The 16359-nt window shown below is 37.2% G+C and overlaps 1 protein-coding gene and 1 non-coding gene across 2 annotated transcripts; both read left to right on the top strand.

The window, feature by feature from the left end:
- Positions 1-7695: 7695 nt before the first annotated feature.
- LOC101312733 (GATA transcription factor 26-like) lies at positions 7696-12991 on the top strand. Its single transcript, XM_004300287.1, has 8 exons — positions 7696-7991; positions 9004-9366; positions 9981-10407; positions 10813-10885; positions 11220-11320; positions 11611-11797; positions 11882-11993; positions 12386-12991. The coding sequence occupies exons 1-8, from the start codon at positions 7952-7954 to the stop codon at positions 12694-12696; spliced, it is 1614 nt and encodes a 537-aa protein (XP_004300335.1). The 5' UTR covers positions 7696-7951; the 3' UTR covers positions 12697-12991.
- A 1680-nt stretch (positions 12992-14671) lies between these two features.
- On the top strand, positions 14672-14744 carry TRNAK-CUU. The gene has a single exon. It is a non-coding gene; the product is annotated as a tRNA-Lys (tRNA).
- Positions 14745-16359: the final 1615 nt, after the last annotated feature.

Below are 16359 nucleotides of genomic sequence, written 5' to 3'. Positions count from 1 at the left end.
TTTTTTTTTTTCTTTTTGTATCAGTTTTAGTTTTGATCTTGCAGACCATTTTGAAGTACTACATGTTCATCCTGGCATGTTGAATTGAAAAAGGTAGGTATATATGTTTAATAGCTAGTGACCTAGTGTACTTCAACTAGCTTGTGAATTCTGAAAATTTAAAATGGTTGATATTTTTTTTGAAATTCCAAATGATTGATGTCGCATCGGAGATTTGGAGTTTGTGTAATAATAGTCTTTTGATTATAAATTTGACGATGCAAAGAAAAAATTTCTAGCATAAAATAGGAAAAAAAAACACGTGAAAGAGTTACCAAAATATATAGTAAATTTATAATAATTATACTAAATAACATATTATTTCTTAATTTTTGATATAAGGGTATTCTAGGCAGTTTGAGATGTGTATTAAGTTTAATATCAAAATGAAAAACTAGATGAGGGGTGTATTAAATAAGGGGTGTATTAAGAAATTAGATGTGTGTATTTAAAATTTCTCACCGGTTAGCTTCATTCACGTTGCAAATGATTATTAATTTACTTCTACATAAAATCCTTAAAAGGAAAAAAAAGAAGAGAATGATATCTTTCGGAGGAGATCAAAGGGTGCGTCTATTGCCACCCCAAAAACCATTTTACTCACCCCATACTAGAGGTGGCAAACGGGCCGGCCCAGCCCGGCTCGGCCCGCCTAATCAGGTTTCGGGCCGTGCTTGGGCCGGCCCACAACCGGCCACTTCTTAACGGGCTCGGGCTTGGGCCGGCCCATTTACTCAAATGTAAGATGTAAGGCTCAGCCCGACCCACGGCCCAAGCCCATAACATGGTGGGCCGTGCTCGGGCCGGGCCAGCCTGGGCCCATGAACGGGCCGTGTCGGGCCCGTTTCGTGTTAAAAATTGAAAATGGTCGAGATGAATGTCCTATACCACCGCTTCTACTCTCATAATCTCAACTTTTAATTATACATGATACGATTACAAACTAAAATTAATTCACATAATCTATCGATCATTTTTTTCTTTGTTAACAAACTAAAGAAATAAGTGATAAATGCTTACAATTAATAAATTTTTAAGCAAAAACTTCTTATGAGTCTTAGGGAATACAAATTCATACTCAAATAAATAATTATTAGTATATAAGTATATTCTTCACACTCAAAACTAAGTTTATTATTTATAAATATGTTATCTTCATATTTATAAAATTATATTTTATAGCAGGCCGGGCCGTGGGCCTCATATTATTGTGCTTGGGCCGGGCCAGGCCTATAACGGACTCGGGCCGGGCTGGGCCCATGAGCTCATTTTTCTAAGCCCAGCCCGACCCATTAGAATAACGGGCTTGGGCCGTGCCGGGCTGCTTTTAAACGTGCCGTGTTTGTGTCGTGCCGGTGCTTAACAGCCCGTTTGCCACCTCTATCCCATACGTTGTTGATTTATTGAATGATTAATATATCATAATGTAAAATTACAATAAGGGATAATAAGTTGTTATAAATTATAAATTTTATTTATTTAAATAAACACGTACTTCATAAATCTTAACCCAAAATTTATTATATTTGATCTTTCTATGAAGTCTGAAGAAGACACTAGCATTTAACCGAAGATGAGGTGAACTGTTTGTATTTTTTTTTCTTTGTTGATGCTTCGTTTATCCCTTTACTCATTATTTCTCATATTGATTTTGTATGTAAATTTCCATGTCTAGTTTTTTTCATCGGCGTCAGAGCTTTTTCCAAGTAGAGTTTATAGACATTGTGCATCTTGATATCGACATATACCAATGAGTTGTTAAGTTTGAGAGTTTTTTCTTGTTCTTTAATTGGGATTTATACTTTAATGTGAATTTTATTGTTCAGTTTGTGATTCTACTTACCCAAATGATATTAATCTTATGGTTTTCTTCAATTTCATTTTGTTTTTGGAGTTCAATGACTATTGGAAGAGGTTAACATTGTGTGTATTGTAAATCGGTGAATAAAGTAAATTTAAAATTAAAAAATATATAGGCGGGGTGAGAAGAGATCGAATGTAAGGTGAACAAAGCAAATCTAGAATTGAAAAAAATATATGTAAGGTGAAAAAAAAATTAGGGTGAACAAAGAAAAAATGAGAAAATTGTATTTTATGTATTGTAAATGGGTGAACAAAGTAGAGTTACAATTAAAAATATATAAATGGGGTGTGAAGAGAACGTGGTGTGAACAAACTAATTTGTGGGGTGCCAATAGATGCATCCAGATCAAATTAGGTCCTAATACCTATTATTCAGAAGACAACCTTTTTTATTTGGTTCTTTTAAGGGAGTGTCCCTGTGACTCACCGCATAGCTCTAAACATGCACCCTCCCCTTTCGTCCTTACACGTGGCACAACGTAAAAGTCCATGTTTGCGGGACCCACGTAAGAGCAAACTGAGCTAGATTCATGCGGTAAGGCCCACTCGGTGACTGGAAGTTATGCAAGTGTGAGTGCTCACATCCTATGTTGGCCCTTCCATCCTATTTAGCAGTTACGTTCGTTCCTCAAAATCCACCAACGACTTTTAACTATATTTCCTTTTCTATATATTTATTATTATGTAATATATAAGATGATTTATCAACGGCGTACTGACCACCAATGTGAGAATGTGGTATGAAGTGGTCAATCTCCACCGTTGGAATGAGGATTATATTTGTTAGATTTTATCATACCTAATATTTGTTTCTTTATAGAAGAAAATTCAGTTTAGTACCCTAAACTTTGGTGTTAAAATCAGTTCAGTCTCTCGTTTCGAAAATCCATCTTTTTAGTCTCTTAACTCTCAAATGACTACACTTTAGTCCAAATTTTGATGTTGGCTCCACAAATGACTAAAAAAAAAAGGCTGATACAATCTAAAACGAATCTCTTTTTAAAAAAAATCAAACTGAATCCAAACTTCCACACATTAACAACACCGGACCTTAAACTCTAAAATTATCTACTAAAGTAACACAAGCAAAAACACCAGAAAATGAACTGAACAACATATAAGGGAAAAACCCTTAAATTTGCACAACCAAATAGGTTCATAATTCTGAAAAATATTAGACAATCAAACTTAGACAACATCTGACGTCATTTTCAGAGCCAACATCAAAATTTGGACTAAAGTGTAGTTATTTGAGAGTTAAGAGACTAAAAAAATGGATTTTCGAAACAAGAGACTGAACTGATTTTAACACCAAAGTTCAGGGTACTAAACTGAATTTTCCTCTTCTTTATATTATCGTTTAGTGCTTCTATTTTGGGTTTTATTGGTTACATACTAGGGTGTGAAGATTTTTTTTTTCTTATGAATGCGTGGACTAGGTATAGTGTCTTTGTTAAGGTAAGGTATCTCTCTAGAAATGAAGAATAAAAAAAAAAAAAAAACTTAGAAATTTGTTTAGTCCTTGTGGTTTGAAGTCGACATCTATTTAGTCCTTATGGTTTTATTTTAATCTGAATAGTCCTTAAAGTCACAATTTTTCATCCAAATGGTCATTCGGTTAATTTTCTTAGTTAAATTGTTGACGTGGCCTAGGACCATTGGGATGAAAAATTGTGACTTTAAGGACCATTCAGATTAAAATAAAACCATAAGGACTAAACAGATTAAAAATTGTGAATTTAAGGACCATTCAGATTAAAATAAAATCATAAAGCCTAAACAGATATCGACTTCAAACCACAATGACTATACAATATTTTTCCCAAAAAGAACAGAAAAAAAAGATGGGAAGGTATGACTGTATAAGGTTCATAGGGTGAGGAGGCCTTGATGCAAGGATTTCAAAGTTGTGTATTGTATACCATTCTCATTTTATAATTTTGGCGACAGAAACTTGTTGTGAATGAATTTTGGTCATAAGGATTCTAAAATTAAGCCTCGGGTCATTATAAATATGATCGATGTTCAAAGTTCAGAGTTCATGGACTAGGCTTTAATCCATAGTCTTGGATTTAATGAAGCATGGTTGATGACAAGAAACACTCCAACATAGCATATTATTTTGCTCGTGAAGGTAAGAAGAATTTTTTTTTCCTCAATTGTGTATTTATTGGTAATTTTATATGAGTTGATAAAGTCAATAATCACTTAAAAACATGAGAAGTCCAAGTGTCGATTTTGGAGGTATGAATAAAAGCTCTCATTATCAAAACAACAAGATCAGATTAAGCCAATAAAAAGGTAGAATGAAAGGTCGCCGCTATGTAGTTCAACCACCAATCCTAAACCTTAAGGGCACCGCGTAGTTGCGCTGACACCAAGCCGGAGTTTATCCAACACCAAGTCTCTAATGGTCTCTCATGCATGACTCCCACACCTCAGTCGCTTATGCTCGGGGATCCAATTATGGCGATCGATGTCAATCATTATTCCAAGAGGATGAACCTTCTCCACATCCCAGTCTCCATGTTGATATCCATTCTAAGGATTGCTCGCCCATGAACATGGTTTTTCTCATCGATATTTTAAAGGTAGAACCAAACTACAAAACTGGGATGCGGCCTTTCGACTCATGATGGCGGAGAATAAGCTTCGGTTTGGCTCAAACTTAGTTAGGCGCGACTCAAGATTCAAAAAATGGTGAAGCACCAAGCAGATTGTTGATCAGTGCTTATAGAAGTACGACAATGTAGACTGACGACCAATGATTCAACCAATTTGATCATGGCAACTATGAGATGTCAAGGCCTAGTGGTCAGCAATGTCATGTCACTCCCTGACCATAAATTCTGAAATTTTTTTGGGCGTCAGGACAACGATAGGGAATGCATTGAAGCGATGTTGTGTACCCCAAGAGGAAGAGACTCTTCGTCTTAGAAGAGATGGTGCAACGGTGGCGGCCTTGATTAAAGGCAGCCCCGTTTTGGGGTGTTCGTAAGAGTCATGAGGCCTAGCTCGACCAGAAGGTCCAAACTGGTTTGGGTGCCAAGATTAGTTTAGTTGTCATTATGGATTTGGGTGTTGAAAGGGATCGGGAATCCCACTTTATTTATATAGGCCAATTCTGCGCCCACCCTCATAGGCTTCACCTTAATTGGGTTACGTATTTGGGATCTCGGATGAATGATTCAACTAAAATCCTTTTTGTTAGTGACAAATGACAATAATGAGGTGGGTCAATGTACTATGGTTTTCTTTTTTTCATATTTTGCAGGCGCACTTTCAATAAGTGAGTATGGAAAGATGTAATGACTAATGAGACGTTCTATTTGTCGGGGACATGAATTCTCCCCATAGGATTGCCACACAAGTAGAACACCACTCGACATAACCAGGGATTCTTCTAATCGAGCCAACCACATTACAACCATGGAAACCCATAACATGTAGGCCGGATATCATGAGAATAGCCCAGGAAGAGGATTCGAGACAGGAAGACTGAGTCGCATAAGGAAGGAAATATTTGTTGGACATCTTCTCAGGAATGCCTTCCATGAACCTTCCATGAAGCATCCCTGAGTTCACATATGCCATAAACACTAATATGGAAAGAATCCTCATGGGATCTTCCTATGATACAAGCATGTGGAATCTAACATAAACTCAGATGACATAAAAAGGAAGGTGGAGCAAATTACACCTCCTCGCTTGAATAACACATAGTGGCCTCATAGGCCACTCTTCCTTAGACCCAAAGCAATCGACCGCCTCCTATAAAAAAAGATTCCCTAATTCTTGAATTCCGGTAGAACTTCTTCTTTTTTTAATTTTTATCTCTGCTCTTGCTTACTGCGTAGCAATGTCACTGCATGACTTTAACATCGGAGGGCTCGATTCCACATCAAGCTCTAACTTATTTTACAGGTTCACATGGAAGGACTATTGGTCGACAAAATCTAGCCCTCACACTGTCTATATACATACCACTAATTTCTTATTCATGCAAAGTGTACTTTTCTAGCTTGAGAATAATAAAAATCATTTTGATTTGATCTAAAACAAATGTACATTATTATCAGATGCACGTATTAAATGGTTAATTCATTTTCATTTTTTTTTTGGTAAAAAAAAACAATTAATATTTGTTAGGAGGTAAATATTACGAAGAGTTGAATTCATGTTTGATGGTCCTAAGCTGTGGAACATGATATTTCAACAATGTCCGGTTGAGTATTAGTTGGTTACAGGTCAAAATCTATGGAGGCATGACCAGGCAATCCGATGACTCATACCAAAAGGTACCCAAAACTGCCCCTAGTTAAATATATTGCTGACCATCGAAGCTGCAAAATTTCATAGGTTATGGTGGGCCATAAGATAGGCAAACTAATCAGAATAATAATAGAAATTCAAGCCACATGGCACCAAATGAGTCAAATTCATGAGATACCCACTATGCACCATGGAGCTATACAATTTGTCCTCGCTTTTTTTCTCTTCAAACTTGCAAAATAATAACCCCAGTTCTCTAATAAAAATAAGACCAATCTTGCATATTTTTATATTTTTTTATTATATTAGAAGGGATCAAAACCGAAACCCTTGTAATTGGCTTAGTAAGTAAGCGATGTGGTTGAGAACTGCATGCCCGTTTTGACTCACGAAACTATCAAATTGGTTAGGAAGTGTACTGAAATGTGAAGATAGTAAATACATTTCATCTACGTTAAATGAACAAGTTGTTGAGTTTAAAGAGCTTTGGTCCCAATTTACACGATTCAAGAGGGAAAAAAAATATAGAAAAAGAGTGACTTTGTAAATAGAAAATTAGAAATAGAAATTTCCCTTTCAATGTGTAGTGCTTTGCATTTTCTTGGCCTAGATATTAGTATTACACACATTGTGATAATGCAACAGATGACAGCCCTCTTGATCACCGGATGATCCACAATCATGCCACATGGCAAAATCCCAAGTGGGCCCCCACCTAAACATTCTTTTCCTAATTAAAGGTGGAGATTACCATTGTGATTTAAGAATTGGTTTTGTGACAGGTGAGATTAGAATTGAACAGGTTTAAATAAAAACCCACCAAATATGATCAACATCGTGTCATCATATATAATATTTTCATAAAGAAGGAAGAATTGTAAGAACTTAATTGGGTGTATGAAGAAAATGATAAAAGACCAAAAACCCTGTTGGTTTCTTCTTCCCTCATCTTTTGTTCTCATTGGCTAGGGGGCTTATCTTTTCCTCTAGCTCTCCCCCAAGTTTTTAATTTCTAGTCAAAATCCTTCTCAAAATTTCAGTGCTTTGGAAAGAGAGGATTTATATGGCTTCATTTGTGGAATTGATATACAGAAAAGTCTCTAGTCAAAACAGGATATCTAGCAATAATATTCATTTAACTTTTACCCTCCTCTATTCACAATGTACAGGCTGAGAAACAAAGAGAGGTTTAATTTTTTCACATTTAACATTAATATAAAAAAGTGGGGGTTGAAGAAATCTTTCAATGACATCAAAAATAAAGCAGAAGAGAAAGCTCAACATTTACTTCATATACAATACAACAACAGAGACACACAACAAAACCTCTCTCTCTCTCTCTCTCTCTCTCTCTCTCATTTCACCTTCCCTTTTCACACAACCCCATTTATGAGATTCCTCCAATAATGGTTTTTTCTTCTCCATTGGATTGTACAAATACCCAGCTCAAAACCCATCTCAATCCCTCAATTTCTTGTTGATGTTTGGCTATTTTCTGTGATTTTTTGGGACTATAACACATTAAACTCTTCTGGGTCTATATTGGCTTTTGCTTTCTTCTGCAGACTCTCTCTCTCTGGGTTTGCTGCAGAAAAGCCTTGTGTACTCACCAGTATATTAAGCCATAAAAAAAGTTCTAAGAGAATAATCCTGTTTTGAGCATAATTTTGTATTCTTTTTCCACTTTTTGCAAATACATCAGTTTCTTCTTTGTTCGTCTGCAAATTTTCTTTGAAATTTTCTTTCTTTCACTTGAGGAAAAGAGATAGAGAGAGACATGGGCAAGCAAGGGCCCTGCTATCACTGTGGAGTTACAAGTGAGTTCTTGTTTCTCCATTTTTATTTTTTATTTTGAATGAACAAGAATTGGGTTCTTGATTCCAGGACTAATAGATATTGCCCAGGAAATGATTTGAATCAACATATAAGAGTATACTATGCAAAAGAAGAGTGACCAAAAAGTGAATTAATGGAAAATTCGGAACATATGGGGATTTGCTCAATTCAGTTTGCTAATGATTTGAGTACTGCCAGAATCCTTGAATCATTTGATATCTGTAGTGGGTTGTGTTTGATTTTGTTTTGATGAATTTTCTGGACCCTTTTTAACTCGTGTTGATTGGTGTTGATCCCCTTTTGACTCACAGTAGAAGTTGAACATGTGTCAGCAATGCTACTTTGAGATTGAGTTCTGTTGTGTTCTGGGCAAGTAAAGGGCAATGTTTGATCTGTATTACGTGCTCATTTCCCTTGTGTTGCTTGAAGGTGCATTTGTTACAAGTGTGTCTTTGTACTTCTACTCCAGCTTAGTGAAAATTGATACTCGTCTGTTTTGGTTCTGAATTACAATGATCATTGTTTTGTGACTGCAAATCATTCTTGAGCTTTTTATGCTCCCTTCTGTCAGCTTATTGAGGAAAACTTCTTGGGCTGCTCATAACAAAATTGCTGGTGGTGTTGAAATGATGTTCATGGACAATGCAAACTCCTGCTACTGTATATTGTGACTCAATTGATGTGACTTGGTTCTACACTGCATCCTATATATCAAGGCCTTGGTTATTATGCTGTATACATGACTGTGTGGTGCTTTGTCTATAAACGGGTCCTCTTACAGTCGCCATAGTCTTGATACAAGTTAAAATGACATCGTAATATTTCTTGGTGTTGCTGATTGTTCTTGTACTGCTTACGTGCTTCTTCAAGTTGATGACTAGGAAGTTGTAGAGGATCCTCCATTTTTCAATTGTGCTTATCTGCTTGCAGCTTATTTATTCTGGATTGTTTTGTTTTACTTGTATTGACGCTGACAACCAAGCACTGTAACAGGCACCCCTCTTTGGCGCAATGGGCCACCTGAAAAGCCAGTACTTTGCAATGCATGTGGATCTCGATGGAGGACTAAGGGAACACTAGTAAATTATACCCCTCTACATGCTCGAGCAGAACCTGATGATTATGAAGATCACAGAGTTTCCAGGATGAAGATCATGTCTATAAATAAAAACAAAGAAGTGAAACTGGTTAAAAGAAAGCAGCATCCTGATAGTGTAGGGGTTGGTGCTGATTACTCCCTTGGGTTTCGGAAGCTAGTTGATGAAGATACAAGTAATAGATCCAGTTCCGGGTCTGCTGTGTCTAACACTGAAAGTTGTGCACACTTTGGGAGTGCAGATGCAAGTGATTTGACAGGTCGGATACTTTGTGATAATTAATAATCAATCAGAGTTGCTTGAAATTTTATATGCGTTTCCATTCATCTGAGAGTCTACTTCATCATAGAAGTGATTGAGCTGTTGATAAATTAACTAGACGAATAGCTGAAATTCCAGTTAATATGGCTTGTGTCCTCAAATTTGGAGACGCATTTGCTAGTCGCTTAGGAAATGGTTAGTATTTGCTATATATGTATGTATAATATTAGATATCATGTTAGAAAGAAAGAAGAACAAATATATATAGAATGCAGTTGGTCAGGGGGGCTGATGAAACTTAGACAGTGAGTGTGATTTCCTTAGTTCCTCTAGTTTTTCAGAATCTCTTATTCAGGCAGTTGGCTGTCATGCCATCTGTGAAACTCTATTTCATTTAATATGATACAGGGATCAATAATGTATGACTCTAAATATTTAGGAAGGCAGTGAACTTTCAACTTTGATTTCTCACAAACTTAAACGGATCATCAAGGCTTTACTTGTAACTTACTGCAAGCTGGTCGATTTACTGCTCTAGTATAATTGAAGTTGAGGTCATAAAGAGACCAGATACTTCTTACTTACATAATCTTTTGACTGCTTTTTTTATAGGTCCTGCTCAGTCAATGGTGTGGGACTCAACAGTACCTTCTAGGAAAAGGACCTGTGTCGGTCGTCCAAAACAATCTCCTGTTGAAAAGCTCACAAAAGATCTATATACTATTTTACATGAACAACAACAGTCTTCATACTTCTCTGGGTCTTCTGAAGAAGATCTACTTTTTGAGAGTGAAACACCTATGGTCTCTGTTGAGATAGGACATGGAAGTGTTCTCATAAGGCATCCCAGCTCAATAATCCGAGAAGAGGAATCTGAAGCTAGCTCACTTTCAGTTGATAACCTGCAGTGCCATAGAAATGAGGCTTATTCCCGTTCTGCATCCCTTCTTGTACATAACAACGAGGGTGTAAATATGTCCAGTACTGTGATTGGAAAGATGAATAGCCCTGCAGGACAAGGGATGCAACAAGAGAAAAGGTAATATTCTAGCACTAGTATTCTAGTAAAAGTAAGTTTGATATGCACTCATGTCATATATTTCAAAAACACAAACACCAGTATTGCCAACTAATCTAGCCATCTAGGTGCACATACTATTTAAAGCACAATATAGTTGTTTGTGTAGTTTTTGTTCCAAATGAATATGGGCTCCAAATGGTTAGGAATAATATTATGACCATTATGGTTTGTACCTATCATGTGAGCCCTAAATCATTTTAAAAGCTGGTAGTAGGATATAGCAAAAATTTCTCTTGTTTACTGTGATACCAAAATATATATTAACAATTTCCTTGCAGGTAAATGTAACAGATACTATATGAGAAAGGAGAAGGAAATCCATTTCTGTCACCGTAACTAATGATGAGTATTTTGGAAATGCAGGGACAAGTCACAGCATGACAACTTGCAAATCTTGGGAAACCATAATTCACCACTTCGTCATATAGATTTAAATGTAAGTTGCAAGTTTAATGTTATGACCAAATGCAGTTCCTTCAATCACTCTCCATCTTCTATATATACCACAAAGTCATGCATGGTTAAAATGAAATCTTAGCTTGTGTGGGAATTTTTCATTCTTGTGGAACTTTGTCAGTTGTCACTCCTATCCAACTCTTATTTTACTGGATATTTCACGGTGTGACCTTACAGTGAATGTTTTGATAGTTAATTTAAAATTTTGTATTTCTTTTATTTGTATTGTTATCTTTAGGATTTCATATTCACTGCTCGAGTATATGTTCATCCGATTGAGTGCTTGACAGAGTTTGCATTCCTGTTTGGTGTAGGATATTGTAAATTATGAAGAGTTCATAAGGCAGTTGACAAATGAGGAGCAACAGCAATTACTGAAGCATCTACCTCCAGCTGATGTCAAATTTCCTTATAGGTTAGAGTCCTAGCTATGCTTTGTTAGCGTATTTATGGTTGACCACTTAGAATATGTCACTGGTCTTTGCAATCTAGCTATATGAAACCATCCTGTTTTGCATGTCATATGTAAACGTGCACAAATACTTATCTTCCAATACTGGGTCATTTTGTCACAATCACCTTTTGTGATTGAAGAGATACAATAGAAACTGTTTGGGATTTAGTACACTATATTTAGGAAACACATTAGCGTTCAACTTATAAATGATATATATAATTAATGGTGGTTTGTTTTCTCATGTGCAGCCTCAAAAATATGTTTGATAGCCCTCAGTTCAGAGAGAACTTAACTTCCTTTCAGCAACTGCTTGCAGAAGGGGTCTTTGATATCTCCCTCCCAGGGGCAAAGTCTGAAGACTGTAAGACTTTGAAAAGGCTTGTATTATCCAATTCTTCAAAATCTAAATGGGTTGAGCGCTATCATCTTATCAAGGTTTGAGCTACTCTAAAATATGTACCATTAGAAAGATATTCAAAGGGGAAACTACAATAGTTGACTTTTTATTTTTCGGTACAGAAGTGTAAGACTACCCCAGGAAAGTCTGTTGTCTCTGGATCTAACTTCACCACATCTAGTAATTTTCGACAAGTCAAGAGACTGCGGGACAATGAGACTCAAAGTTTTCCAGGTTAGCAGAAATTTTGATTGCTTGTATGTAGTTGAATGAGTTTATCCACTATTTCTTTTCAAAACAAAATTCTACAGATGATCATACCATATTAAATTTATGAGTCACAACATCGATTTGCTCCCAGCCATTGTATGATAACAAATTTAGGGTATGAATGATCCATTATGTGCTCGTGTATATAGGATGCGCACAATCACAAAGACACATCTAAATAAGGAGCACCAAATGTACTAAAACCTCTCACTTGCAGTGGGGATCTAAATTCGAACTTCCTTTTCTAGTGAATTCCACATCATGTGTGAAATTTACTCAGCAGCTTCAGCAATTGACCTTTGCATGGTCTTTATAATGTATATTCAAAGTGTTCTCAACTTCTTTTCTTCTTTCAGATGTAAAGATGGTTATGAAGAGCCCCAAAAGGGTAATCATGAAGGGGGGCTATGAAAACAAGGATATCCTAGACTACGATGGTTCTTGCTTTAGTCCAAGAAGCCTCTTTGCTTTGCCTCCCGATGGTAGCTCTCTCATGCTAGATTCCATGAGTTTTGTCGAAGAAAGTTCTGACCAAGATCTTCTGCTGGATGTTCCATCCAATGGTTCTTACCCACAAGCAGAGCTTCTTCACCCAACATTGAGTTTTGGTTCCCAACAAGCAAGCACTAGTAGTAGCTCAATATACCCACATCTACTCCATCCCTGACAAATTTCGGATGCTATGGTGATCAATAGGATTATACAGCTCTATGCCTTGTACCAAAAGCCGTGACAAGGGTTCATGTATTTTGCACGCTAAAAACACAGTATGTGAATGAGTGTTTGATGGTTGCAACTTTTTTTCCCTCTGGCTTTTCGAACCTGGAATTCTAAAGGGATGAATTTGAGGTGGGCTTTTTGTATAGGTTGACAGCAGGTTGTAATATAAGCTAAATATTGCACAAACTGGTAAGTTCCATAGTTTTGTATGACTATGACTTCTAGTTTTTGTCTTTCATAATAAGTCAGATGCTCTTTTGGTGGATTCTTTGCTGCTTATTAAATTTTCTGACTGGGGAAAAAGGGTGTCTAGCTACAGAGAAAACAAATGACATTGGGATGCATGTGAAGGGAAACTTCATGCCTCTGGAAAACTCTTCAATTGGTTGGTGCATCTTCAAGATAAGATAAGACTTTTTTATCTTATCATAACCATCCACCAAAGTAATAGGTTTACTCTCAAAGGATTTAAGTTTTCATGACAGTTTTAAAATCAAAACAAAGCTAGATGTTCAACATAATATAACTGAAAAGTGAAAAACTCAACTACAAATCAAATTTACAACTTCAAAAACCTGGGCTTTGTGGTTGCTGCTGCTCTTCAAGACTGACCTCAAGGCCAGCATTCCAACTCAAAATCCTTCCCTCATCTTCTACATTTCCTCTGAATATGTCTCATCCAATTCGAGAAGAATCAAAACCTTTCTTCCGGCCACCATTCTACAGCCGAGGGAAAGTCACGCCGCGGCGCTTAGCTATCTCCAAAAGGCTACAGTTATCAACCTCATTGTCCTCCTTGCAAGTTATATCGTTCACAAGTTTCACCATTTCCAATAGTCTAGACCACTCGTCCCCCTCCTCGGCCTGCATCCTACTCGACTCTGCTGGTGGGCAGAAGGATAGAGGCAGCACTCGAAGCACTTGCGAATCCCTGGAGTCAATCTCCCCGTCTTCCTCAAACAAATACTCCATGCCGGACGGGCTACCGGTTTCTTCAGTAACTGATTGAATCTCTTCAGTTCCATTCTCACTCTCGCTGCCTGAATTTTCATCCTTCTTCTTTCCTGAGCTTTCCTCAACTGATTTCGCATCATCCCCTGCAATTTCGAGAGTTTGATCAGAATTAGACCCTAGGTTGCTCAGACTGAGCGGCTCGGTCTCCAATTCCTCATCTGATTTCCCCGAATCGTCCTCCGAAACCCTCAATTTCTTCGACGGCGGCGGAGACTCGGCCGAGCCCCCTTCCAAAGACCAATCCCTCTTCGAAACCTTAAACTCCACCGATTCCGCCTCGGTAACCACAAAATCCGTATCCCTTCCCAAATCCACAGCATCAACGCCTTCCTCGCCGCAACCACCGACCGCCACAATGACGCCGCTTCCGTCTCCGATAACTCCAACTCCCTCGTAATCCCGATCGTCGCCGATCTGGTCAAGATCGAGCAAGGGAGTCTTCTCCTGGGAGGTTCCGACGAGCGCGTACTCCGGCGGCGTCTCGAAGACGTCCTGGTCGGCGCTGCTCTTGTTGTCGTCGTCGTGGTTGGCTCCGTCGTCGTCTAGACTGTCCGGGAGCGAGAGCATGAGGATTCCGGCGGAGGCTGCGGGAATGGAAGTGGTGGAGTCGGTGCTGGAGGAGGAGTCGTCGGAGTCGGAGTCCATGAGGTCAGTGGTTGGGAGTGAAAGGGTTTCTAGATTCTGGGGATGGTTTTTTTTTAATTTATTTATAGAGTTTGGGGATTTTGAATTTTTTATTGATTAATTATTTTTGGGGAAGATTTTGACTTCGAAGATTCCCGCCAATTTGGTAATCAACGGTGGATGATAACTTAAAAGTTTGGACTTAGGCGGGCTTTTGCTTTTCTTGACATTCCCGCTTATTCTAGATTGTGTTTTAATCATATGGTTGACTTCATTGTTAAGTAGCCCGTCTAGCTCAGTTGGTAGAGCGCAAGGCTCTTAACCTTGTGGTCGTGGGTTCGAGCCCCACGGTGGGCGTTATAATAATTTTTATTTTCTTCTATTAACTTATTCTGAATTATCATTTTACATCTTTTTTTCTTTTTTAAATTTATCATTTATCATTTTACATCTTTTTGACTTTAAATTGTCACGCTCTATCAAAAGTAAAACTGCTGAAGATTAAAAATATTTTAGTATTTAAATTGGAGCAACTATGAATGTTGGGTGAGTCAGTCTTATAAATGAGTTTGGTTTTCATTCTTACAAAAGACCCCCTTGAGGCTTGTATAGCACATTTTGGCATGGATTTCGACGTAAAGAGTTCCGTTAGTGAAGTTAATGCCTTGCTTGACGACACACCCGACTGTTCAAATAAATTACATTGACCAAAACTTCATTTCTTATGCTTTAAAATAAACCTCAATCACAATCCAAATTTCTATGCATACACCAATATTGGCCATATATGATACATAAATCCAATGTATTACTTACTTTAAGGAGACTTCTATGTTGTTCATCGTTGAGTTATATAACATCATCTAATTTGATTAAGTTGTCTGTCAAAGACAATCAAGATCTAGATAACAAATATGTGATATCAAATGTTTTTTTTTCTTTCTCAAACGTCTTTCTCAAGTAGCAATCTCACTTTGAATAACTACTTGCTACAAAATCAAAATTAATATAGCAAAATCGCTGTGTATGTATTTCAATAACTTACGGATAAAATTCAGTTCGGTCAAGACATAAGGAAAATTATCTTTAAAAGAAAATTGACTTCTCTGTTTTGATTCATGTTGCTTGGATAACCATCTCAGCTCCATGTCATCATTCCTCAATCCAATTTTTCAAACACCAACTTATGATCCCCAAAAACACAAGCAGCCCTAAACTAAAAGCAGCTCAAGATTCAATCTCAAAATTTGAGAGGGAGCATTTGTCAACCACCGAAAGATTTAGCTCATCCGTACGATTGTATATGCAACTTTTTTTTTTTTTTTTTGTAGAATCGTATATGCAACTCTTTTATCTACTATACAACTAGCTCTTTATTATGACAACGTTACAAACTTGAACGACACAAACTTCAAACTTACAAGCACTTGTTTTACCTAATGATTTGCACCAGTTGTGCAACCATGAGAAGAAACAAAACAACAAAAGCAATCCTCTTCTTACAGTTTCGGGATGATATACAGTACTCGTTCAAGTTTTCACAGAGCTTACCAAATAAAAGTTATTAGGATCCATGATAACCCCTTCAACAAGTTTCTTAATAAGAGTGGAGCCTTGGTGATTCGCAAAAGTTGCGTCCACAATAACTCCATCGGCAGCAAGCTTGTTAATTACAACATTTTCAACAATCCCTTTCTTGAAAAGAAACTCCACACCTTGAGCAGTGTTCACCAAACGATCCATGAACACAACATAATTACTCATGTAATTCTCTGTTATATGGCAATGACATTGTTCATAAGCAATGATGTTTCTAACTATATATTCTGTTTCCGAACCTATTACTATCTTTGGAATTTCGAGAACCCCATTAAGGAATTGTATGTCAAATAAGTTTTTGCTCGATCCAACCTTAAACTTGACTCCATCCTTTTGCAGCTCTGTCATGCCAGGTAGAGTTTTGATCTTCCCT

This window comes from Fragaria vesca, linkage group LG5 (genome assembly GCF_000184155.1).
Source record: "Fragaria vesca subsp. vesca linkage group LG5, FraVesHawaii_1.0, whole genome shotgun sequence".
In the NCBI taxonomy this organism is placed as follows: Eukaryota; Viridiplantae; Streptophyta; class Magnoliopsida; order Rosales; family Rosaceae; genus Fragaria; species Fragaria vesca.
The sequence above is the reverse complement of the archived record's forward strand: the minus strand, read 5'-3'. Positions and strand labels throughout refer to the sequence as shown.

What these genes read in the sequence shown, in the direction of transcription:
- LOC101312733 (XM_004300287.1), top strand. Translation starts at nt 7,952, where the DNA reads ATGGGCAAGCAAGGGCCCTGCTATCACTGTGGAGTTACAA. An exon ending in TTCGTCATATAGATTTAAAT is followed by an intron (nt 10,886 to 11,219) that starts GTAAGTTGCAAG and finishes TGTTTGGTGTAG; the next exon opens with GATATTGTAAATTATGAAGA. An exon ending in GATGTCAAATTTCCTTATAG is followed by an intron (nt 11,321 to 11,610) that starts GTTAGAGTCCTA and finishes TCTCATGTGCAG; the next exon opens with CCTCAAAAATATGTTTGATA.